Source organism: Teleopsis dalmanni, chromosome X (genome assembly GCF_002237135.1).
Source record: "Teleopsis dalmanni isolate 2A chromosome X, ASM223713v2, whole genome shotgun sequence".
Taxonomy (NCBI): Eukaryota; Metazoa; Arthropoda; class Insecta; order Diptera; family Diopsidae; genus Teleopsis; species Teleopsis dalmanni.
This window is the reverse complement of record NC_051848.1, coordinates 49,128,228-49,154,348: the sequence shown is the minus strand read 5'-3', so window position 1 is coordinate 49,154,348 and position 26,121 is coordinate 49,128,228. Positions and strand designations below refer to the sequence as shown.

Below are 26,121 nucleotides of genomic sequence, written 5' to 3'. Positions count from 1 at the left end.
GCTATATTCTGATTTGCTATGAGGGTTTTTGTTATATATAGCAAAAATATTTCAGCAGTTATATGGCCAGCGCTAAGAAGCATAGAGGCGCCAGAAAAAATAGAAAATTTAATTAACATTCAACACTATGAGGCCAGTGCTCGAGTCATATACAACGACAATGTAGATGACAGTTTTTTACGCTCACTGGTGTAAAGTAAGGGTGCTTGCTTTAACCGTTGATATTTGCAATTACTCCTGATGCTGTCCTCAAAAGAGTTATTTATGAAAAGAGAAGGATAGTTTGGAAAGTTTACCAACACCTTGAAAATCTGGATTACGCTGATGGCTTATTGCTTGTCTCTTCGAAAAGAGAAAACCTACAAGCAAAAATCAATGATGTAGTAAAACTCGCGACTAGGGTTGGATAATGTGTTAATGTTACTAAAATCAAAACACACATCGTCAAGAGTACATTAATAACTCCTTTTACAATCGATTGTAGAGCTACATTAATGCACATGGAGGTGCAACAGGAGATGTAGATAGCATAATATCAAAATCCAGAGTACTGTTCAGTAATCTTCGTAGTGTATGGAGCTTAAATGAAGTATCTTGTCAAATAAAAATTCATATTTACAATATCTGTGTGAAATCCGTTCTATTGTATGGGTCAGAAACTTGGTTGGTGAACAGTGAAATACAAAGAAAACTTTAAAGCTTTACCAACAGATGCCTGCGTAATATTTTGAGAACTTGATAGCCACGCATAATTTTAAATAAGGAATTACTTCAACGAACAAACCTATATGGTATCAACAAACAACTCAAGCGTCGGAAATATAATTGCCTTGGCTATACTCTTCGACAGCCGTACGATGAAATATTACCTGTAAATGTTCATATATGGTATCGTTTTACTAATATTATGTACTGCTGGTATGCACATTGGAGATGGCTTCAGAATTTTATCTTCATGCCGTTTATTTACTTCGAGTTTCCCCGAGGCTTTTCTTTATTGTTTTCTGTGGTCGCGAGAAACTCGTACCTTTCTACTCATCCATCATCTAAAACAGTGTTGTGGAATTCAATCATGATTTTTCACGTACCAAACTATTTTATTATTAAAGTTCTCCGATTTCTCCTTATTGTATTGAAAATTGTTGATATCTACATAATATAAATGTTAATTTATATCATACTTTATTATTTCTTAGAAATGACTTCATAAAATATGCTACCTGAAATTTTGAACTTTCATAGGGCATAGAATAATACCATATACCACAGTCATTGTGCTATTTGATTTTTTTATCATAGATAATATGTTGACAGGTTTCAATGGGCACCGGCCAAGTGGATAAACAGACACTTCTGCAAATTTATCCCTTAGCATATCTTAAGAGCTTTCTAAGTATTCTGCTTCGTTTTTGTAGGGTCTTACAACATTATAATATTTGTGAAATAACAATTTATCGTATATCTTTTAATTACCAACAAATTCTAATTTTCATGCAATTGGGGTGTAATAATGAGTGAACACCGTTCAGAGTTCTTAGTTTAGAAATCTCTTAAAGGAAAGACTTTATTGAAATAAGTTCTTTGCAGTATTTTTTTAAGTATATTTTATTAGAGTATTAATCTACATCTCTATGAGCTATACCACGCCAATGACATAGTTTAGCGCATAAAAATTCAGCGGCTTCGCTGGCTTGATCATGTCGTGCGAATGGAAGAAAATGCTCCGGCTAAAAAGGTGTTTCATTCGGTACCCGCAGGTGGGGACGTTTGCATCTTCTGTGGAAGGACTAGATAATCAACGAATTAGGGGCACTCGGTACTTTCAACTGGCGACAGCAAACAACTAATAGGGCTGGCTGGCGGAGTCCATTCGACGTGGCCAAGGACGATTCACGTCTGTAATGGCCAACTAAGAAGAAGAAGAATTAATCTACATCGAAAATCGTAGCTTGTACAAAATATCACTATTGTCTAAGTGTATGAAAAATAGATTTTGTTGAAAATTAGGAGGTATACGGTAGATCGTCAGTTCACAAATATTAAATAGTTTTAAAATAGAGCCCAATTTAGCATCCTATAAGAGTTTAATCGAACAGCTAAAAATCGATTTAAAACATCACTAGGATAACTATAATAATATCAAATGATCTGCGATGATTACTAAAAATTAATGAATTATTTACACGTATCATAAAATCTATTAAATGTCAACTACGCAATATAACCAGAGTTTAATCGTTTTCTTAAATGTTTTTAACGTGTTACTCGTATGTTTAATAAGTTAAATCTTTTTTTTATATCTTACAGACGCTTCATCATCCAATGAAGCAGTGCACCTACAGCAACGACTAAAGAGTCTGAGCACCGAATTAGTCACACTGCGAAATCGCCTACATGTTGGGCAAGGACAGGGTGTTGGTGGTACTGGCACCGGTGCTACTAATGCTGGTGCTACATTAAATGCAACACAATCCGGCCCCATTGCTGCTGACCTTAATTTAAATGCATCCAGTCCAAATCTTAATTTAAATCATAACAATATTAATAGCAACAGCAGCAATGCTAACAATAATAATACAAATAACAATACCACCAACAATAGTATACTTGCCAACGCCCTCGCAACAACGAAATCAACGACTGCCAGTACAGCATTAATAAATGGTAATAGTACAGTACAACAACAACATCATGCAAATATAATATCTGCATTAAATAATACAAATACAAATAATAACTTAAGTAATGCCACTTTAACGCCATCTACTGCCAATCACACTAATCACATAATTGCCAATAATAAGGTAAACTCTGGTTCCATGGCGTTAATATTTATTAACTCACATTTATTAACTAATTAAGTAACTCACTAATAAATTTTCTGGTTTAGACTTCACACACATTTAGTCATACATTGCCACATAATTCAACAGCTTCAGGCATAGTCTCAGCACGTAACACATCCATTCCACATCCATTACCGCATCAGATTAGCGAGAAGGCAGCTGGTACGTTTTAGCTACATTACATACATAAGAAACAAACAAAAATCAAAAAAAAAAAAAGAAAAGAAGATAAAATCTTACTAATATGATTGGAACCCATAAATCTATACTTACTCTTTTTAGCTCAAACATCTGCACACGGTTTTCCCGACACAAATGTTTTGGTCATGCCATCATCAAAGCCGCATTCAACGAATACATTACCAATGCGTTCGTCATCACATCACAATACACACATAAACAATCATAGTAGTCCATTTCTACCGGTTCAGAAACATGTTAATCCATGTCACAACATTACCACTTTTCCTTTTGGATTTTCAAGTGCAAGTGCTGCTGTTACAACTGCCAATGGTATACAACCGCCTCCTAGACTAGGTCACTCTAATGCCAGTAACAACAATAAACACAGTAATCATCACAATAACAATATCGGAAATGTCGTACATCACAGAAATCATTTCAATCATACTAATCATAATACCCATACCTATAAGCAGCCATATGAACTGGAGGATCTTATACACCTACCAGGACCACTCACCGAAGATGCTGTAATGAGAACACTGCAAGCACGTTTCAATGAACATGGTTACTTTGTAAGTTTTTAATTCTTTATTCTTCAATAATATTTATATATATTATATACAAAAGAGCCCTCTATGCTCTTTTCTTTTCATCTGCACGGGAACATATTTTTATAATCCTCATGCGCTAATGCTAGTAAAAAAATAAAAGGTACTAAAACCTCTTGAAAAAGCTAAATTGTTTCTTTTTAGCGATGGGAGAAATGGGAGAAATTAACCCGCGAACAGGATATTCAGTATTGTTTTCTTTTTTTTTTGGAATAAGGTTTTAAATTTTACCATAAAGAGACTTGCTTTTTATTTTTAAGTCAACAATTTCCTGTACCCTTAGCCTCAAGTCTATGTTGTACGAAAATACTTGTAGGGGAGAGGTATGATCAAAAAGTAACGAGAATTTTTAATTATTCATTGTTAGCACTGATGTCCTTGTTTCAGGAACGTTAGGTTAAAACGATAGATATTGACTCGAGTGCTAACAACGTTTAGGTTTTATTTTTCATCTATTCTTCAAAAACATTGTCCTTGTTTGTTTTGAAGGCATGGAAAATATGTTACATTAAAATGACACCCAGGTTGTCATGACTAAACAATTTCATTAGAATACTGATTAGAGTTCAGTAGTCGAATTGTTGTTGCAGCACCATTTACGTTCTCATCTCATCATGTTCTCGGCCCACCTCTGTACCTGTTTGTCATCGGCTTTGCGTTATATATATTACTCGGCTTTCTCTCCGGTTCAATTCTTACTACATGAGCAGCCCATTGTTACCATTGTAGCTTAATGTATCTCACTATATTTTCATTGCTTTGAAAAGTTTTTGCATCAATTTGGACTGGCGAACTATTTTTCTTTTGAAAATTTTTAAAACTTCTTCGTCCGTCTTCGTCATTGTCCATGTTTCTGAACCATATGTAGCTACCGGTTTTATTATTGTCTGGTATATTCGTAGTTTTTTATTTCCGATCTTTCAAGGCTATCGAAAGATAGTTTATATTACTAATAATTATAATTATCAGATGCTATTTTACTGAGAAATTAATATATCTAACGGCATATTAGGTATATTAATCTAATTACTCGGTAATCTAGTAATTTGGAATAGTGGCAATTTTACAACCAAAAAAAAAAAATTTCCAAAACAAACTTGGTAGTAATTTGCTGGGTACGTGGTCATACAGGAATTAATAGTATTAGGTCTGCAGACAGTCTTGCAAAAATTTGTTCAGTCAATCAATTCTATGGACCAAAATTTTTGAGGAATTAGTTACTTGTAGTGAAAGCACTTTTTTTTGACGCGACACTTGCGATAATCTACAGACTAAAGACCGGGTTCGTCTTTACAATTACGTTAAGACTTCAGTCAACAGTGAAATAAGGACCGGACTAGGGACCGGTTATCTGGCGAAATCGCCATAGCCATGTCTTTTTCAGGTTAACACGTTGAGTTAACACAATGTCGGCGCTGCTTGATAACAAATTATACCTCATTTGTATTTTCTTCCCTCCCTGCGGTAAAGATGTTAAAGTATTCCCACGGTAGGCATACCTCTCAAAGAGACTACTAAAATCCCGGTGCCACTCCGACACTTATGTAAGAAGTGTGCATGGTAGTAGGTGTTGTCCCAGCGTGCGACATTTGACCAGAGATGGTAATATCTGGTACTACGATTATGTTGAGGCTAGTTGAGTCAGTGCACCTGAGCACTTTTATTCTCTATTAACTGCGAGGTTTCTTCAAAACCCCTCTTTGCGCCTTGACTGGATTATTGTTTATCACTTCATCAGACTAAGCAATGATTGACCTCAGATCTGCATACCTCCCCGAGGAGCCTGTAACCATTCTGAGATTTGATAACGCGGTGTTAGTAAGTCTGTCAGATTTCGCAAATAATTTCAGGGTTCTATCCTTTATGCATTTTTTGATGGGATCAATCTTGAGGTCCCTGAGGATGTCATACGTCCTAATGTACCAAGAAACTTTGAAAAGTCTTCTCAGAGCCTGGCTTTGTGCAATTTCTAACTGGTGAATATTAGTGTTTGGTCTTTGAACTATCTACTGTTTATGATTCTTTTTCAAATGACAAGACACATTTAGCTTAAGCAACATGCAACTCTTTGCATTGACTTTGTAAATCTTTAAATACCAATAATTATTCGAATTTCTTCAGCTATTTTTTTATTTATACTCTTCGGTGCAGAAATAGTTATAAATTGATATGATTGCTCTATAAATTGATTTTACTTGAGTATTTTATCATTTTAATGGACTTAAAAACACAATTATTTGCACAGCATTAGAACGGCAATTCGAACACGGTTAATTTCTGCATACTTATAGATTTGCGGTATTAACTAATAGCCCGTAATAATGACAGAGAAGTCTATCTCGGAAGCACCTCCTCTTACTTGACACTCTCGGCGTCCGTTGAAAGACGCAATGCAATTGCGACAAATGTGCATTAACCTTATCGACTGGCCTTTAAGAGTAAGAAATGTGAATACAGGGTAAAACAACAAGTTGTGAAGAGTATATGTATTTATGCAGATGAGAGAAAAAGTATTTGTATTTCCGTAGTCTGTGCTCGCATTGCATTTTGCAGTGATTGATTCACTGCCTGTCCACCGTCCGATTTAACTACAATAAATTTGTAAAACCGAAAGCCGAGAGCCGAGTTGTGACTCCCTTTATTTGGTCACTTTAAAAGTTGGCCATGGCAATTAACACATCAGTGGGATTTGTGTCATACCTCTTGAATTGCAGTCGTAACGCAGCTCTGCAGTAGCTGAGGCCACAGAAGTCACAGAAGCAGCAGCCGGCGAGAATTGTCGTAAACGGTTTTGTGAAACGTCGCTTGGTCTACGCGCTGCACGGTTTTTAAACACTGTAAGTGTCAACAAAACATTCACCGTCGGGCGACTTACAAAGTTGCATACAAAATGGAAGGCAACTGGTTCAGGCCGAGCTTATATTGACTTTTCGACGCGCCTTCAATAATTTTGCTGGCGCAACTAAATTGCAGTAATTAATTCGGATTTTTATACGCGTTGGCTGCAGCTTGAGTTGCTGTCTGAAATGCATTCGGCACGCATGCGCGGATTGGTTTCTTCCACTTCGGCGTTGTCTTGTTTTACTTGTACGAAACATAAGGAAAAATGATTTTATTGCGGCTTTCGGTTTTCGGTATTCGGTATGGGTTTGAATTTGAAGTGCGTCAGACGCTTTTAATGATTATCACACACAAATGGATTAATAAGAGATTTGATCAAAATTTATGCACCGCAACTAGTTTGGTATTCAATTCGAATGTTGGCAATGATCATCGTTGCCGATCTGGAATGTAATAAACAAATTAACAATTTTTACTTTGCAACATTTTATGGAGACATGTTTTTTAATTTATAGTAAAGTAATTCTGGTAGGTGATAGTTGTAGACGCAATGTTCCATTAACGACTGAAAGATATCCTTTATTTTGGAAAATAGAGAAGAAGTGACTTCATTTAAATCAGTTAATAATAACTAGAGTTTCTTTATAGGGTTGGAATGGCTGCATAAAACTCAATCTTATCTTGTAACTTAAGCCCAACATTCAACTTAAGAACTTTGGCTAATTTTGGGTAACAGCTCCAACCATATCCAAGTTTCATCAAGTTTCATATATCACCCACAAAGGATAAAAAGGACGATTCAACTGCAAATTCGATTTTTTTTTTTGACAGTAGGTAAAAGCATTGAAAGCCACCGTGTGAGACTTGAATCCACTTAACCACCTTTTATTTTAGGAATGAATGGAGAAGATTTCCACAGCATTGTGAAAACTTCATTCTAGTAATCAGGAAATTCGACGGTATAGATACGTCGATATATATCTCTGATAGATTTATTAGTCGTTCCAATCCTTTCGATTTAATTCTACAGTATTTAATTTGATTTGATAATCTCCCTAAAATTAAAATCTCCTAAAAATAATATTATTAGTATTATAATAATCATATAATTTTAATAATTATATATAATTTTTCGTTACGTTTTTCAGACTAATGTTGGACCCATACTATTATCAATAAATCCCTACTTAAATGTTGGCAATCCATTGACACTTTCATCCACACGTTCACTGCCATTAGCACCGCAATTGCGTAAAATAGTACAAGAAGCTGTACGCCAGCAAGCAGAAACCGGCTATCCGCAAGCAATAATATTATCTGGTACATCTGGTGCTGGTAAGACACATTGCTCGATGCTACTCTTACGGCAACTATTTGCTGTTGCCGGTGGTGGTCCTGAAACGGATGCCTTTAAACACTTAGCTGCCGCTTTTACCGTGCTACGATCATTGGGCTCAGCTAAAACTACCACAAATTCCGAATCAAGTCGAATCGGACAATTTATTGAAGTCCAAGTCACCGATGGCGCTCTCTATCGTACTAAGATACATTGCTATTTTTTGGATCAGACACGTGTTATACGTCCATTGCCAAAGGAGAAAAATTATCACATATTCTATCAGATGTTAGCTGGTCTTAGTAGAGAGGAACGCATCAAATTGAATTTAGAAGGCTATTCAACAGCTAATTTGCGTTACCTACAAAGTGGTGATTTGGGACAAAATGATCAAGAGGATGCTAGCAGATTTCAGGCTTGGAAACAATGCTTAGGTATACTTGGTATTCCATTTTTGGATGTTGTACGTGTTCTAGCTGCTGTGTTGCTTCTGGGAAATGTACAGTTTATTGATGGACAGGTAATATATTTTTTTCTTTACACTTTTATATTTTTGTGTAAGAAGTATTCGGAATTTACAATTTCAAAAAGTCACGTAGACGAGACTATACAGTATTTTAGTTAGATTTGTTATTCTGTAGGATTAGCGATTATACAAAGCCTGTATAATCACTGTGCATCAGTTTTTCATAATAAACCTTAGCGAATATAATAGATCAATCAAAATAGGCGCCTAACATTGTCGATTGCGGTTATAAAAGAAAATTCGTTGATCGAGTTGAAGGCCATATCTCAATCACCCTACGAAAAAGATATGGAGGACTGAAACTACCGTAATATATCAAGTTGTATTGCACCTGGATTGTTATTGATTGATGATGTTTTGTGTTTATTAAAAAATCCGGAGACTTTTTTGCATATACAGTTTATATTTAAATGCAGCATATATAAGTATATAAATAAATACAAATTCATCAGTTTATATTATTGTTATTATTTAATTATTATTTCTTATTGTTTTATTGTTATTTTATTATTATTTTATTATTTTTTTTATTAATATTTTATTGATTTTTTTATTTTAATTTAATCTTTTATTATTAATTTTGAATTTTATTATTATTATTTCATTTTATTATTATTATTTCATTTTATTATTATTATTTCATTTTTATTATTATTTCATTTATTATTATATTATTATCTTATTAATCTTGAATAACATTGTTCTATTAGAATTTATAATTATTTTATTGATGTTTTATTACTATTTAATTATTATATTATTATTTTATAATCTTTTTTATTAACATTTTATTGTCTTTTTATTATAATTAAGTATTATATTATTAAAATTTGAATATTTTTTTATTATTATATTATTATTTATTATTATTATTTTATTTTATTATTATTTAAATTATTATCTTCTTACTTTTTAATTAACATTGTTCTATTAGAATTTTATAATTATTTTATACTTTTTTTTTAAATTATTACTAGTCTTAGATCGTTAATTTAACATATAAAAATTAAAAATGCTTTTTTAAGTAAAAATCACACTTATAAACACTTAAACACTTACACTTAAAACGTATTGAATATTGGTCGTAATAATAATTTATTAATAATTATTTTATTTACGTGTTATTACTAATTAATTATTATTTAATTATTATTATTTAATTATTATTATTTAATTATTATTATTTTATTGTTATACTGGGTGACCCCGCGAACTTCGTACCGCGTAACAGTCAATAAATGTTATATTAAATTATAGGTAAATTAAATTTAGAAATTTATTAACATAAAGAGGTTTTCGAACAGAAGTGAAACAACAACAAAAATTTATTTTTTAAATTATTTTAATTAATTGAATTTTTGGCTGACCATACAGCTGTTTCGAGTATTGCCAAATACCCTTCATCAGTGGTCTTGGAAATAATTCTTATATTTAATTATTCGTAAATAATTATTTTTGAGACTGCAAGTACCAGGAATCGAACTCGGGTCCTGCCAAATATGAAGCTCAGAATCAGCGCACCTTAACCAACTGATCCAAAGCCGTACTTGACTTTTTATGTTCGCATATTTTTGCTGGAGTTTTGTTACTTTTGCTATGAAAGTTTTTATTAACAATTTTACTTGCTGTATTTATATATTAGAACGAAATCATAAACCAGCTGTAGAATAATTGAATTAATTAATTAATTATATTTTTTATTTTTAATTGTTAAATTTCAAAACTATTCTATTCGTAGAGGCATTATTTGTTGCATGATTTGTTCTTTCTTATGTATAGAAATTATTAACGTAATAAAATGAATACAAAAAATTTATTGTATTCAATAGTTTATTAGGATATTGATATATAATTAATTATTTTAATGGTCTGTTATATTATTATTATATCATAATTTTTTTTTTTCAATTTATATTATTTTATTTTATTATTATCTTATCTATTATCTTATCTTATTTTTATCTTATATATTATTATTTATTATCTTATAATTATCTTATAATTATTTTATAATTATTTTATTATTTTTTTATTATTTTATTATTCTTTTATTATTATTATATTATTATTTTATTATTATTTTATTATTATTTTAAATTTATTTTTTTTTACATTATTACTAGGTTAATTTTATTTAATTCTTCTCTTGATTGGTTTTATTTTTTTATTATTTTATAATTATTTTTTACTATTATTTTTTGTTATTTTGTTTATTATTTTTTATTATTTTTCTAATTATTTTTCTTATTATTTTTCTTATTATTTTTCTTATTATTATTATTATTATTTTTCTTATTATTTTTCTTATTATTTTTATTATTATTTTATTATTATTTTATTATTATTTTATTATTATTTTATTATTATTTTATTATTTTCTTTATTATTTTTTGTTATTTTTTTTATTAATTTTTATTATTTTTATTTTTATCGTCATAGAAACTTTATTAATTTTATTTTTAATACTGTACTTCACACTATTTCTACATAATTAGTTCATGGCTTATGTTAGCGTAAAGTACTTCTGAATTCAATTTAGGTTTGTGTCTTTGGTATAATTAATTTTGCGTTTCAGATATCATATGACTTTTAGTTGTACTGTGCGAGTTTGAGTTGTTGTCTTAGGTATATAAAATGGGATATTTTATATTTATACAAAGTGGTTTGTGACTTTATTTATAGTCATTTTTGAACCCATAGGCAAATGTTCAATAGTAAAAATGATAAGATTTAGCAAGATTGGCTAGCGGTTGGCAATATTACGCCAAGTTTTTTCTGTTAACCAGAGTTCAAATCTCGTTGCGACCGCAACGATTTTTCTTAAATTCTTGCTGTGATGGATTTCAAGGGTAATTTACGACTGAAAGTATTTATGTTGCCACAATCATTTCTGAGCGAGAATTTCAAAATTTTTTCCACAAATTAATAATATATTAATAATTATAATGTATTTTATACTATATAGGACAATAAATAATTAAATAAATTGATATATAAAAATTAAAGAGAAGTTGTTGAAGTTATATTGATTGATAAAATCAATCAATTTCGATTTATTGAATTAATACTTATTTTTATTTTTATTATTTGTCATATTTTAATAGGTAATTTTGTTTTTTTTTTTGTTTCTTTAGAATTCTAAGAAATTAAATAAAAGAAGATTTTCTATTCTAATTTGTCTAAATATTTAAATAATTCTTAAAATAAATTAAATAAATAATTTTGTGCATTACTTTTGAAAAATATAAGTAGATTGCGCAGGAGTTGCCAAGATGAAGAGGAAGTAAAATTCATCAACCACTTTCTGTGTCTCTGCCTTGACTACAGACAAGGCAATTTCAATATTTTGGGGAACGCTGTTTTACTAGTCTGGCAGAGATAACGAAAACAAACTTTTCGGATTTCCTTAACTTGATCTGGAAAACCAAATGGTTTAACAAGTATAGTACACGAAGATAACAAAGGTTATCAACTTTTCTCTCCCGGCAAAGTCTTTGAGGGCATCACAAAGGGGAATATATGCCTATGAGTGGAAGTGCTGATAAGTGTCAGCACGCATCTTTTTAACCTAATTCTAATCTAACCTCTGCAAAATGCAGTACGTGCAACATACGTTGTCTGTACCATATCCATAAGTAGAACTTACGATGTCATATCAGTTCTATGTCAGGTCAAAAAATGGGTTTTAAGGAAAACACATTTTAATAAGTTTCTGAATTAGTAGTAAAAATAGTTACTCATAGAGTAGACCCAATTATCTGTACAGAGTGGAACAGTTGTTGTGTGTTAATGTCTATAATACAATAGCATTTTTTTTAATTCTATAGAAATTGGTAAGCAGATCTTATATACTTTCCGGCAATATGTATATCTTCGTTCAAATTTATATAGTATTATATATAAAGATTGTCTATATTATATATTGTCTATATTGCAGACATTCAAGAACGAAATATAAAATATATTAAAAAATATTAAAAAAAACGTTTAATTAAAATTTTAATTTTAACAAAAACGTGACCTATAGCCGAATATAAAATATATAAAAAACATTGTTAAAAACCAGGTCAAGAAACGAATTCAAAATTTAATATATATTTAATACTTTTTTTATTATTTTCTGTTTTTTTTAGTTAGTAATAAATTTTCTTATATTTCAGGGTCTTGAGGTTGATGTCAAAGGCGAAGCAGAATTGAATTCTGTTGCCAGTTTATTGGGTGTACCACCGGCAGCTTTATTCCGTGGCCTCACCACACGTACGCATAACGCACGCGGTCAATTGGTGAAATCAGTTTGTGATGCTAACATGTCTAACATGACACGCGATTGTTTGGCGAAAGCGCTCTATTGTCGCACTGTTGCTACCATAGTACGTCGGGCAAATAGTCTTAAACGTTTAGGTTCTACATTGGGTACGTTAAGCTCCGATTCCAATGAATCGGTACATAATCAAGCTGATGTTGCCTCTCAGCACGCTTCAACAATTGGCGGTAATTCCGGTTCCAAATCGATGGCAGCACTTAATAACGCCGTACGTCATGCCACTGATGGTTTCATTGGAATTTTAGATATGTTTGGCTTCGAAGAGCCCTCTCCACATGCACAACTCGAACATCTATGCATCAATCTTTGCGCTGAAACTATGCAGCATTTCTACAACACGCATATATTCAAATCCTCTGTAGAATCGTGTCGCGATGAAGGTATTGTTTGTGACACTGAAGTGGACTATGTAGATAATGTGCCTTGTATTGATTTGATATCTTCCTTGCGCACTGGTTTGTTGAGTATGTTGGATGCGGAATGCTCAGTACGCGGCACTGCTGAGAGTTATATTACAAAAATTAAAGTCCAACATCGCAATTCCACGCGTCTGGAGACGAAACACTCCGCTGAGCCACACGATCCACGCATGTTTATTATACGTCATTTTTCTGGTCGTGTGGAATATGATGCCACAGACTTTCTAGATACCAATCGCGATGTGGTGCCAGACGATTTGGTCGCAGTTTTCTATAAGCATTCATGCAACTTTGGTTTTGCTACTCATCTCTTCGGTTCGGAGTTGAAGGCATTGTACGCAGTACAAAGCGTTCCGCGCGGTCTTAGTTTTCGTATTTCACCTACTTCACACACAGATCTACTGAATGGTGATGAGCCTGTGTCCACTTTAACGCAAGACTTTCACACACGCTTGGACAATTTATTACGTACATTGGTGCATGCTAGACCGCATTTCGTGCGTTGCATACGTAGCAATAGTACCGAGAGCGCTGGTTGTTTTGAGCGTTTAACGGTTGTTAAGCAAATACGCGCTTTACAGGTGCTTGAGACAGTCAACTTGATGGCGTCCGGCTTTCCACATCGCATGCGCTTCAAACAATTCAATGCACGCTATCGCATGCTAGCGCCATTCCGTTTGTTGCGACGTAGTGAGGATAAAGCAATGGAGGATTGCAATCTGATACTGCAATATGCAATGGAGAATCCACCTGTAATTGATGGTTCGGTCACTTTAGCCTGGGCACCTGGCAAGCGACATGTGTTCCTAAGCGAAGGCATACGTCAACACTTGGAACATTTACGCACTGAAATACACCGCAAGAGTGCTACTCTCATACAGGCGACTTGGCGTGGTTGGCAGTTGCGTAAGAAAATGGGTGGTACCAAACGGAGACGTGCTGGCGTTTTGGGTGTGCCACCAAATAAACTAAATAAACCTGTTAACGCTGGTAGTGGTAGTGGCGGTGTTGGACCACCAAATGCATGTAAGTCAAAAGTGAGAAAGTACTCATAATTACTAAAATTCTTCATTCGGGTTGTTTATCCAAGTGGGTTGTTTGCCCATTAATTTCTCCTAAGAAAATTTAAATCAAATTTTAATAACTTGATTATTTCTCTCTATAAGAGTTTTTACGACCCAATAACTTTCACTTTTTCCTTAATTTTCCCAGTTTCTATTATTGACTCTAACAATAAAACCTGCACTTCAGTACCTGTGATGGATTGCATTTCAATTGTTTTTATTGTTTATTTATTATATTTAAATCCGCAAATCTGTCACAATATAACTTCAACTAACCCTATTGTGTGCGGACACAAGTATGTTGTTGTCTGTGTTTGGACTCAAATGAAAATGGTATACTTCTAATCGAAGCACATTTATCAACTCCTACGCAAGTGTTTTTCTATGTTATCATTAAGAAAATATAAAAAAACGGAAAAATGCTTAGGAGTTCGCAAATAATCAAAAAAGTAATATAAAATATTTATTCAATTTGTTATTTTCTTCGTAGTGCCGCGTTTATCAGCGAAAAGCACGAATATGAGCACTGTAACCCGGCCGAGACCACAACCCATTGCTGGCACACCACCTCCAGATCCGAATGAGAAGTGCGACTCGAAAGTTATACAGCAAACTTGCAACATCTTTGGATTAGATTTGGTAAGTAAGAGATTAGCTTGTCTATTCATAGCAACGCCAACAATAACAGCAGCAACAGTAGAAGCAAGACTAAAAGCAATAATCTATGTTAGAAAGAATTTAAGACCAATAGGTTGAGGTTGAGACTTCATGGATTGAGACTTCATTCAATAGTCCAAAAGCGTTTATAAGAGTTGTATACAAAATGTCAATCAGCAATAACGACGTATGCAGAATTTGCAGAGTGAGATAGATATATGGGCAGCTTTATCATATGTTCATATATGTCCTATAATCTTACGTATATGCTTTATAAGCATTGGATGATATAATTTGAAAAGTTGATAGACGTCTCAGAAATAAAACTTTAAGTGAACCTTTGATTTTTATTTAGCATGATGCCTATTTGAACTTTACTTAGAGATCCGACTCCGTTTGATTCGTTAAGGACCAATAGTTTTATACAAATTTCGATGGATTAATCCATATAATAATGACTTTTTTTAGTTAACATATAATCGTTTTGTTTATGTTCTATATAAATCATTGGAATTGGAGTTTCGCTTATAAAGTGCTGTGTGAAATTTAAATAATTTAATAATCTTTTTTCAACTCTGTCTCTCTCTCACTTTTTTTTTACTAAAGAACATGTTTGTCTCCTAGTCAGACTATTTCTTATAAATGGTTATAAATTACTTGCTCTTATTTGAATAAAATATTTAGTTAAATAAGTTTGTTTTGATACATTTAGAAACTTATATTAAAAACGATTGCTTCACAATCCATTTGCATGTAAAGTTTCTAACAACCACCTATACTTTGCATCTCGACAAATATGTATGATTCTGTCTCATTCTATTTATATGATGACATTACCGTGTATTCTGTTTTTAATATATATATATCTGTAATATGTCAGACTTTATGTTTCCACTGTGGACCCCAAATCTGCAACCCGCTTCTCTTCTGAATTTCTGGGTTAATGGCAATATCAGATTAAAGTTGAGAAATTAGGACTAATCCATTAACTTTATAAAACATTTACAATTTAAGAGATAAGAATTTTATATCTGCAACGAACTTGCTACGAAAAAGCAGATAAACATTTTTATCGTAATTTTTCTAGCCTGAATTTCCTCTCTTTATCAAAAGAAAGACACTTGAAAAATTTTTTAAAATTAGTTTTTTATTAACCTTTTTAAATATGATTTTTTGAGTTTTAACCCGTTATTGCCAGATACGTAAACGTCTTGGAAAAAAATGGGATGCAGACTTAAACCCCGCAGTCTGAAATTAATCTAAAACAATCTATAACCAATATAACTAATATATATATTCATATAATCAAGTAATTTTTAAGTACAATTATGTGTCTAGTCCAGTTTTTAACTGAGATTCTGACATATATCCTTGATACTTTCAGGCCTCTATATAGAACCAAAATTTTATCAATTTGACTGATTCCTATATGAAAATTTGAAGTACGAGTATATATCATACCCTGGTTTCTCTTGGTTTCTGGTAACTGTCACATACTCTTGATATTCAAAAGCTTTATAATGAAACAAAACTTCATTAGCATAACTTCCCAGTATACCAGGTCTATGCATTAGTTTTTATCGGTTTAACTAAGAGATAGCGCAAGCAAAAAGCGCGTAGTGTATTGATTTCACACGGACGTCATTTTGTTCGTCTAACTTCAAATTATAAACATGCACAAGTAGAGTCCGCCAAAAACTAGTGTCTTTGTTTTATCGTTCAGTGATCATGTCAAAGAACATTTGTAGCACGCATTGCTTTTCTTATTAAATCAAAAGAAAAAGGCAGTTAAATACGGTCCAGCGATTAGAAATTATGAATCATGGTTTCAAAAATTTATAGTTGGTGATTTAGTAGACCCCAAAATCCTGCAGTTGCAGGAGTTATTGGATGATGATGCAACACAAACTCTACAGCAATTGGTGAAGCGCGATCAGCAGACGTTTAAGAGCAATGCGGAAGAAGGGAAGATCAATAAACTGGGTAATTGAACGTCAAATTGAACGGAAAATCACAAAGTCACTTATGAAATAGTCCCCCGGTGCCACAATAGAAAATCATATTTAATGACACAAAATTTTTATATGGAATTATGACGGGCGGAAAAAATCATAGCTTCTAGCAGGCGAGCCCGAACTCTCAACCCCAAGACCGAATCATTTGGGCAAGAAGTTCATGCTTTGTGTCCGATCCAGACTCACACAGCAAAACCAGCGAAAAACACATTGAAATCGTTTGGATGGGACATCCTTCCATCCGACTATCACCTCCTTGCATCAATGGAACAAGCGCTCCACACGCATATCAGCAGTGTAGCAATTAATTTTGAAGAAAGTTGTAAAATGGCGGAACGAATGGTTTGTCGCAAAAGATAAAGAGTTTTTTTTTTTGGCATGGTATTCATGAATTATCTAAAACAAAGCTATCCAGGCCAGATGTGATCGCGGGCCAGTACAAATCACTGTATAGATTGGAGGACCACAGAAACAAATACATACGTTCATAGTTGTTTGAAAGAAAAATAAAAATACGGTTATGATGCTAAATTTAGTTTTAATAATTTATTAATTTAAATTCATTTATTTGGTGTATCATAAAAAAAAATAATGTGATTTTACCGGAGTACACCAACAAAAAAATTTTGCGTAATTATGGTAAATTAGAAATATGTCGCGGGTCCACAAACCCGCTCGTGGGTCGTGGGCAGTGCTTTGGACTACCCTGCTCTAAAAGATGGGCGAAATATCCTGATGGTCAATATTTGGAATAAAAACAAATTAATTTCCTTTGAGAATTACGTGTTTTTAGTACACAAATAAAACTTGGAAATGTTATGCATACATCTGGTGTCAATATACCTAGTATGACCGTAGAACTGAATATCAATAGAACTGTTCTGCGGTTTCGGCATACTGACAGATTATTCTTGATATTAGCTTTTATTACTGTCACTGTTATTGCATAGACCTAGCTTCACTTTTATTTAGCTTTATAAATAATTTTTTCAATGCTTGTCAAATAATAATGTTTTCCTCCTCCTTTTTTTTTCATATGCATGTACCGATTACTGATAACGTTTGCACTGTTGACACTGTGGATAAAATAATGGACAATGAAAAATATTCCATTTCAAATAAACAGGAGCGTCCACCGCCTGTGCCACCATCTCGCTCCTATACCATCAATGGCAATTCAAAGCTTGGTTATCCACAAAGTCGCATCATGAAAATGAATTTCCCAGAGGATTCAGTCACTAATCCACCAACAGAGCAGCTAAAGAAAGGCGAAACGGTCAGTGTTGTTGGTGCATCAACATGTCGTGGACATTTGTTGGTAGATTATAAAGGTCAGAGCTTTCATGTGCCGTTTCAATATATGGAATTGCTGCGTGGACACAATATCAACAGTACAGCAACTAACAACAACAACACGGCTAACAATAGCAGCTCAAATGCTGGTACTGCAGCTGTTGTTAATAAAAAAATGAATGCGAATAGTAACAACAACAACAACAATGGCAGCAGCAATGCGGCCAATAGTAATAGCAATAACAACAATAACACCAACAACAATAATGTCAACAATAATAATAGTAACAATAACAATAGCAGCAATAATTCCGTCAATCCAAACAGCAATATCAATAATTGCAGCAACAATAACAACAACAACAACAATACTAACACTAATAACAGCAACAACAACAACACAACAACTAGTGCTGCTGTCAATATTTGATTTATGTGGTTAGCTGAGCTATAGTAGCAGCTAAAAGAAATAATTGTCATGTCCTATTTTTTGTTGTTGCAGGAGTTCTTAAGTTATCCTGTTAGTGTAGTTGTAGCGTTAAGTTATCCTTAAACGTCCAATGTGCCAGATCTGAGTGGAAAAAACACAATTAAATATATGAAAAATACGATTTTTTAAAACGGTTCATGACCGGGTGCTCTTGGTCGCAGGTGCTATTTCGTTTAGTGGTAGCGTAAAATATTCTCAGACCGTTTCGAAAGAGGCAATAGCCTGTTTATAGTATTTAAAAAGGTTCCCAAAGCACATGCATGCACGTACTCACACATACATATACACATACTCTAAGACTGTAAATATATGAAAATCCTAATCTTTTGAGATTCCCTGTAAGCATTTAGTTTGTTTTTTGCACCCGTAGAAATCAAGAATTCGCCTCATCGTATATTAACTACTTAGCAATTAGTTTATAAGCAATATAATTTCAGTTGACCACAACATTATTATAAACAACTTATTTTTATAAGATTTTCTATAATTAATTTTAAACGAACGTTTTTTAATATTTTCTTCAATTAAAGTTTTGCCATGATAGCTCATGGCTATCACCAAGTGCCAATTCAGAATATCACACAGTTCTTCCAATTCAAAACGAATACAATACGAATATATATAAATGTATAAATAGATGTTATATTAATAGATATCTGTAAAATGACTAAGTACATTTGTACTTCAACATGTAAACATTTTTTTAAATAAAAATCAATCTTTCAGTATTTCAAGCCAAGATAAAGTCGAGCAAGTTGTGCAACTTGCACAGAAAATGTATGCCACATAATTTTTTTAATGAATCGAACTATTTTAATATAAGACATTCTAAGCAATCATCGATATATTATCATACAGATATAATTATATGTAAAGATAAAATTTAAATAACAAATAAACATATTTTTTTATAATATATAATAAAGAAGTTTTTTTCAAAAATGTAAAGTAGATATATGGGGGCCTATTAAAATAACCAACTAACCTTGGCGATATAAATCTATATTAGAAAGTTATAATTTATATTTAAAATTTTATATGTATATAAATATATATATATATATAAAAATAAAACGCATGTTTTGAGTTCGTCTTTACAACTAAACTTTATTATTATTTTCATTCCTAAATTAAGCCACCGAAATAGTCGGAAATGGTGATAAGAATAAATTTAATCAGCTGATATCGAAGAAAAAAGTATTCCTACGAAAACTGCCAACTTGTCGTTTATTCTGTCAGAATAAATTGTACTTGAGTTCCACTTATGAGGTAGTCATATCATATGTATTGCACTGTTGCGCTACATATAACCATTTAACTGCTCACATGAGCCTTAGCACATTATAAATATAGTAAAACAAGTGCAAAAAAATTCAATAAGTGATATACTACTAAACTTCTTCAATCCTCTAACAAAAAGTTCTAGCTCAGACTTTGATGAGTACAGAGTAGAAATTGATGAATAAGCCGACTTACTGATAACACTCTCATCTGGATGCCCGAGCATAGGTACTTTGAAGGAAATTAATACGGAATAGACGTATCCTTAGGAATACGTGTCTAACTCCCTTTTTCATTCTTTAACCCAAATAATCGCCCTTCTTTTCACTTACCTCCTAACACGGAATGATCCGTGTTGAGATCAGAATCCTCATTTATTAAAAGATTTTTATATTAAAAAGTGTATCGGGCTCGGAGTTTTGTTTATATTTGTGAGCGAATAATGATGAACATACAACCTATTTTTCGTGCTGATTTGTAGAATTCTGGGACTTTTTTCATCAGGTACTTATTTTAATATTTTTTTTTTCTAACTTGAATGTATACATATTATATAGAATAAAAATATTCCATAACCTCCTGTATATAGGGTTCTTAAATGGATAAACGTAACTAAGGTTGATACTGTCCGTCAGACAAAGAAAAATCTGTCCTATATTATTCATATATTGTTGTATATTACTCAGATATTTATTTATGAAAAATAATATTTCAATATTTATAAAATTAAGTTTATAAGGAATAATTTTAAAAATTTTAATTAAAAATATAAATAATACTACTATATATAATGGTTGGGACTCTATTGAAAGATTAATATATTACATATATTATATGTAATATATATGTAATATAAATACATATATACATATATTAAGAGCCAATCCATATTATTTGAAGATAGATAAAAATATCAACATTAGCAAATACAAGAAGTAATAATTATTACTACAAAGTAAGTACCCCAGATGATTGAAATAACGATACAAGTATAAAACGTATCTTTACTTTTTTTCAGATTTCTTAAAGTCGATATAATAAAGAGAATAGCTAAATTAACAATAGTCAACTATAGAATTCGAACTTTAGTGCTGCCCTCAACACTATGTAAAGAAAATGTACCATTCATCAGCATAAATTTTATCACGAGGCGTTTTAATCCCATCATTAAATTTACTTATAAAAAACTCCAAATTCTTTTTCAGTACATGGAAACAGATTTATTTATCTAACATATATTTGTTTATCCAATGTAAATTAGTAATTCAGTTTTGGACTCATTGAAAACGAGCATGGAACGCTATTCGGAGTCACTGAAATTGATTCTCCAAATCATATAAATGTAGTGCATATACACTGACTTATTGGAACTGGTCTTAATTAGAAACAATATATTTTTTTTATTTAAAATATATTTAACGGTTCAGTTCCCAGTTCATTTAAATTAGTTCAGTAGTTATTGAAGTTATCTTATAAGCACGGTTGCCACTTAAGGTACTTTAGTACCAAAATTGGTACTTTTTTTTCCGTTTGGTACTCTGGTACTCATGTTCAAAAAATGGTACATTTTCGGCGACCCAACTTTATTGTGGATATTTTCAATTAATTTTTTTTATAAATGTAACTTGTATTGTTTTATACTTTTTGCACATTTTATATAAATTGTATTTTCTTATAAAAAGACAATAAAAAAATTTTGGACCTTTTTTTACAGAAATGGTACCTTTTTAAACCAATTTTGGTACAGAAAAAAATTTTCAAGTGGCAACCGTGCTTATTAGTTAAATTTTTCTATAAAATTTTCATCAACCTTTTGGCTATATATATTTTCATTCAATTGAGTTAGCCGATTTGATTATAATATATGCTTTAGCAGCTATTATAGCTTCAACTTTAATTAATTAGTTACAACATAATAGTCACTAAATGGAATTATTAGGACCTTCACTCGAAACCCAAATGTTTAACAAGAAATTATATTAAAAGTACAAACTTATACAAATGCTTAGAAACTTTTATGCTTATTTTATTACTAAGTAAATGAGAATTATATTTTTCCTTTCTCATAGTTAAAACCGTACGAAGTAATTGTTTTCTGAAAACTGATTCGGTTATTTGAAATTTACTTAATTAGAATATTGCTAGATTTAAACTTGATATAAGACTCCTCTTTAGCAGGATAGTTAAGAAAGGAAGTTTTTACTTCATGCGCTTATTTTTAGTCACTAACATCAAGTATGCTAAGTGTTATTAGAACAAAAAAAAAAAAAACAATGTAACGTTTCTTCATCGCTAGTGCTGGAATCAATGTAAGGAATATTGAATATTTTAAATATGTGATTTAAAAATAGAGATGACACGAAAATAATTTATTTAATAAAAATTCTTGTTTTTTTCACAAGAAAAAAACGTCATACGTCCTAAAAAGTTTTATTTCTATATAGAATTTAATGATAAATTCAATTTAAAATTAAAAAGTAAAAGTTTTTGTGTCATTTTTTGTGTAAAATTGATTTATTGGTGTTATGGTGCGTATGAGTAACGTGCAAGGCGTCTGATAAATCAATTCTTCTTAGACACTTCTGAAAACAACACCAAGCTGGAAACATTTATTTTGCGGTAAAAAAAAAAAAATCTTGAAATTTCAAAACATAATGCCATCCTAAAAATTTTTATTTCTCAATAAAATTTAAAACTGAATTTAAATGAACTATAAAAAATAATAATAAAATGTTAGTAATAGTACTTGAATAAAAGCACTCTTAATTGTTTATATTATTTCCTAACATTTCAATTAATTATTTTTAAAATGCAATAAATTTTAAGTTTTTATTTTATACGAAGTGGATCCCCCTGGGATCGCCGGTATAACCTCACCTATTATATACGAAACCTGAGATATGGCCATTAAAAATGTGTCTACAATGCTAATTGTCCACATCTCATGGGTCCATATCTCCTTGGAAAAAAATTCAAAACTTTTTCTCAAGGCACGGGTCTTCTTATTTTACGAAACCAATTCATAAATTTAATTTCAGCCAAATCGGAGGTGATGAGATCAAAAAGGTGTCCGATTTGTAAAAGAATGAATGTAAAAGGATTTCTATAAGCTTGTTTTGATTTTCTTAAAAATAAAGTATGCTTTGAATAAAATAATTTTAAAAAACTTTGAAAGATAAAAATTAATCAGGATTGAAATTTTGAATAAGTTGAAATTGTTGCTAAAATTTAAAGCAGTTAAAAAAAACTGTCACAAGAACAAAAGCTGTATAAAAAGACTTTTACTTAATTTAAAATAAACAAAATCTAATATTTAGTCAAAATAAAAAAGTTACGAAAAAGTTGAAATATAATATAAGAATTCAACTTTTGTGGCGTCTGTTTCAAAAAAACTCGCTTAAAAATGAATTTAATCAAGGAAAATGTGAAGGAATGTAAAAAGCCAGTTGAGAAAGAAGAAGTAAGTATAGAAATTAGAACTCCATAGCTTAGATCAGTATACATCAGATCAGTTTCATTGAATATAAATGAGGAATAAATGCAGATAATCAGATCCCTTAACAGGGCTCTACCAGAAATCAATGGGTTCGAAAGGTGCTTTTCTCATATAATAATAACTATCTTAACTCGACTGAGTTTAGGATGTGGCCGCTTAGGTCCTTAAATGCATTATGTATTGAGAATGGACGAAAGGTAAGAGGGAAGAAGACAACTCAAGTGTGATTACTAACGGATGAGGATGTGTGTGTTGCTACTTAAAATTAGCTTATGAAACGTGATACAGACTTAACACTTCAGTGAGATTAAACCATATATCAATAGGTGCATTGCAACAAAAAAAAATCACTTTGCATGCCGTAACGCAAAAATTTGTTTGTCAGTCCATACATTTTTCCTGCTCTCCAAATTTCCTTCGGTTCACAACAACATTATAAATTTACATATAAAATATATTATATTTCTTATTTTTAACTTAAGGTGGTTCCCTGCATTCCTGCACAGTTTAATGCGGAAGGAAACTTGGAACAGCTGTCGTTTGCGGAGAAAGCCCTTGAGAAAGGTGAAAACATTATAGCATTGCGCGGAAAACGCAGTGTTGTGTTAATTACAGAAAAAGAAAAAAATAAATTGTATGTGCGAAAAAGTCTTCGGCGTTTAAAATCAATTAATGACACTATTTGTTGTGGATATTTTGGTTTTAAGCCAGATGCCGGACATTTGATGAGGAGAATGCTACTTGACTGTACACGTCATTGGAGGGAATATAACAGACCTATGCCATTACTTCCGCTAGTAGAGATCACATCTAGATATGTACACCTCTTTACCCAAGATACTCGTAAACGTCCCCTGGGTTGTTCTCTTGTTTTAGCAACACATACAGAAAAGGATGGACCACAACTATTCGAAATTGGTCCATCCGGTAAATTTTATGAATATTTCGCTTGTGCTGGCGGGCGTGATATGATACGCCTCAAGAATGAATTAAACAAGTACAAGCATTTACTTCCAAATATGTCAGCGAAATGTTTAGTTGGAGTTGGAAAAAATATGTAAGAACTTTATTCGGCTATAAATATTATAACTTGAATCTATTAGCTTTAAATATGTACCTATTAGAAATTACAGTATTTTACAGTATTTTCCATTTAACATACTGTTGTCTTTTCTTATAAATTATTTTCTTATCTATACTTTCATCACAAAAGCCTTGCGAAAATACGAAAGAAAAGCGAAGCTCGAAAATATTGGATGGATATTGGTGTGATCGGTGAGGAAACCAAAAGTAAACTGGAAATAAACACGAAACGTTGGAAAAAACTACTCACCGGAAAGGATAATTGTAGTAGTTCTAGTATTGATGAGACCACTTGTGTGGAGCTGGTTCCAAGTGAAGATGATGACGACGATGATGATTATAATTCTGAAGATGATGACGATGACGATGATGACGACATTGACGATGATGATGACATTGACGATGACGATGACATTGACGATAACGATGACATTGACGACGACGATGATCATGGTGACGATAACAAAAATGATAAGGGTAATGATAATGATGATAAGGGTGATGATAATAATGCTGAAGATGATGATGATGATACCGAGCGTAACGATAAAGAGAGTACAGAATATAAACAGTGCGGGGAGGAGGAAACAGAACACGAATGTGCTGAATTACGCCCATTAATCGAATTAATATTTTAATTAATCGAAGAATATTTTTATGAAACTATATATTATAATCTGAAAACTTTACCTGAATTGTTATTGTTATGTTGGAGCTATTATAATTAAATTAATGAAATAAAATTAACTGTGATTATTTAATCACATGTTATAAATTGTTTTCTTGACATTTTATAATTAACAGATGGGTAAGTCTCTTATGTGAAACTGATTAAATTTTTTTTCATCAGGTATGTAAAAATATTTAATATATATTGGTAATCATATTGAGACATACATTTTAATATAATTTGTAAAAAACAAATTGTTACAAACTAACAACCACTTTTTTTAATGTCGGAGTTTATTTTTGCTCTTTGTTTTTAAGAACGCAAACACAAATAATTTATCAAAACTGAAAGCGATAAGTCAGCGAAGTTCAACGAAGAAGTGAACTCTGTATAAGTGGGGCTGTATGCACCACACCATCTATTGCCACCATCCTTACAGCCACTCGATATCAATAGTACACAAATGGCAGCTTCATCTGTTCTTAGACTCAAAGCTTCTCACAATGGAGTGTCAGTGAATATGGACTCGCCTCCATTCTTAATCTATTTAATTTTGCTCCTAAAAACGTTAACTACACCTCTCCTGTTCTCAATTTCAACAGAAAGTTCCATGTCGAATTTCTATCTACAGATTTATGGACGTCAGGTGGTCCCTCTATAAGTGAGGGTTTAACCATTTTTACTGACGGATCCAAAACAAGTAGTGGTGTAGGCAGTATCGAACAGACTTTTGGATCATTGAAGTGTCAAGCTAGAGCTTGTTTAAAAGTTGATGATATATTTGGCAGGAATATATATAATTATTACCAACAGACGAAACAAAACAATAATTTAAGTTATTAGAGTCTAAGGAACACAAAGCTGTGGAGTTTAATATAATTCCCAGAGATTTAATATTATTCCAAAGAGACTTTGATTGCTGACAACCACCTGGTTTGGATTTAAAGAAGGTTGATTTGGCTTTATAAATAGCCGATGAAGCTAAA

General features: G+C 31.8%; 2 protein-coding genes across 2 annotated transcripts; both read left to right on the top strand.

Moving 5' to 3' along the window:
- Positions 1 to 2,300: 2,300 nt before the first annotated feature.
- On the top strand, positions 2,301 to 19,477 carry LOC119688393 (myosin-G heavy chain-like; the record flags this gene model as incomplete). The annotated part of the gene is made up of 7 exons (XM_038103073.1): positions 2,301 to 2,804; positions 2,891 to 3,008; positions 3,129 to 3,604; positions 7,630 to 8,337; positions 12,504 to 14,112; positions 14,641 to 14,789; positions 17,949 to 19,477. Coding segments are annotated over 7 exons (4,161 nt in total), but the record flags the coding sequence as incomplete, so codon positions are not given.
- Positions 19,478 to 23,109: 3,632 nt separating this feature from the next.
- On the top strand, positions 23,110 to 25,161 carry LOC119689232 (proteasome subunit alpha type-3-like). Its single transcript, XM_038104018.1, has 3 exons — positions 23,110 to 23,346; positions 23,865 to 24,439; positions 24,596 to 25,161. Exons 1-3 carry the CDS (start codon positions 23,290 to 23,292, stop codon positions 25,101 to 25,103), a joined length of 1,140 nt encoding a protein of 379 aa, XP_037959946.1. The 5' UTR covers positions 23,110 to 23,289; the 3' UTR covers positions 25,104 to 25,161.
- Positions 25,162 to 26,121: the final 960 nt, after the last annotated feature.

Bases quoted from the DNA above. Each gene is read 5' to 3' on its own strand.
- LOC119689232 (XM_038104018.1), top strand. From the start codon at position 23,290: ATGAATTTAATCAAGGAAAATGTGAAGGAATGTAAAAAGCCAGTTGAG. The intron at 23,347-23,864 runs GTAAGTATAGAA...TTTTAACTTAAG, and splicing joins AGCCAGTTGAGAAAGAAGAA to GTGGTTCCCTGCATTCCTGC. The intron at 24,440-24,595 runs GTAAGAACTTTA...TCATCACAAAAG, and splicing joins GTTGGAGTTGGAAAAAATAT to CCTTGCGAAAATACGAAAGA.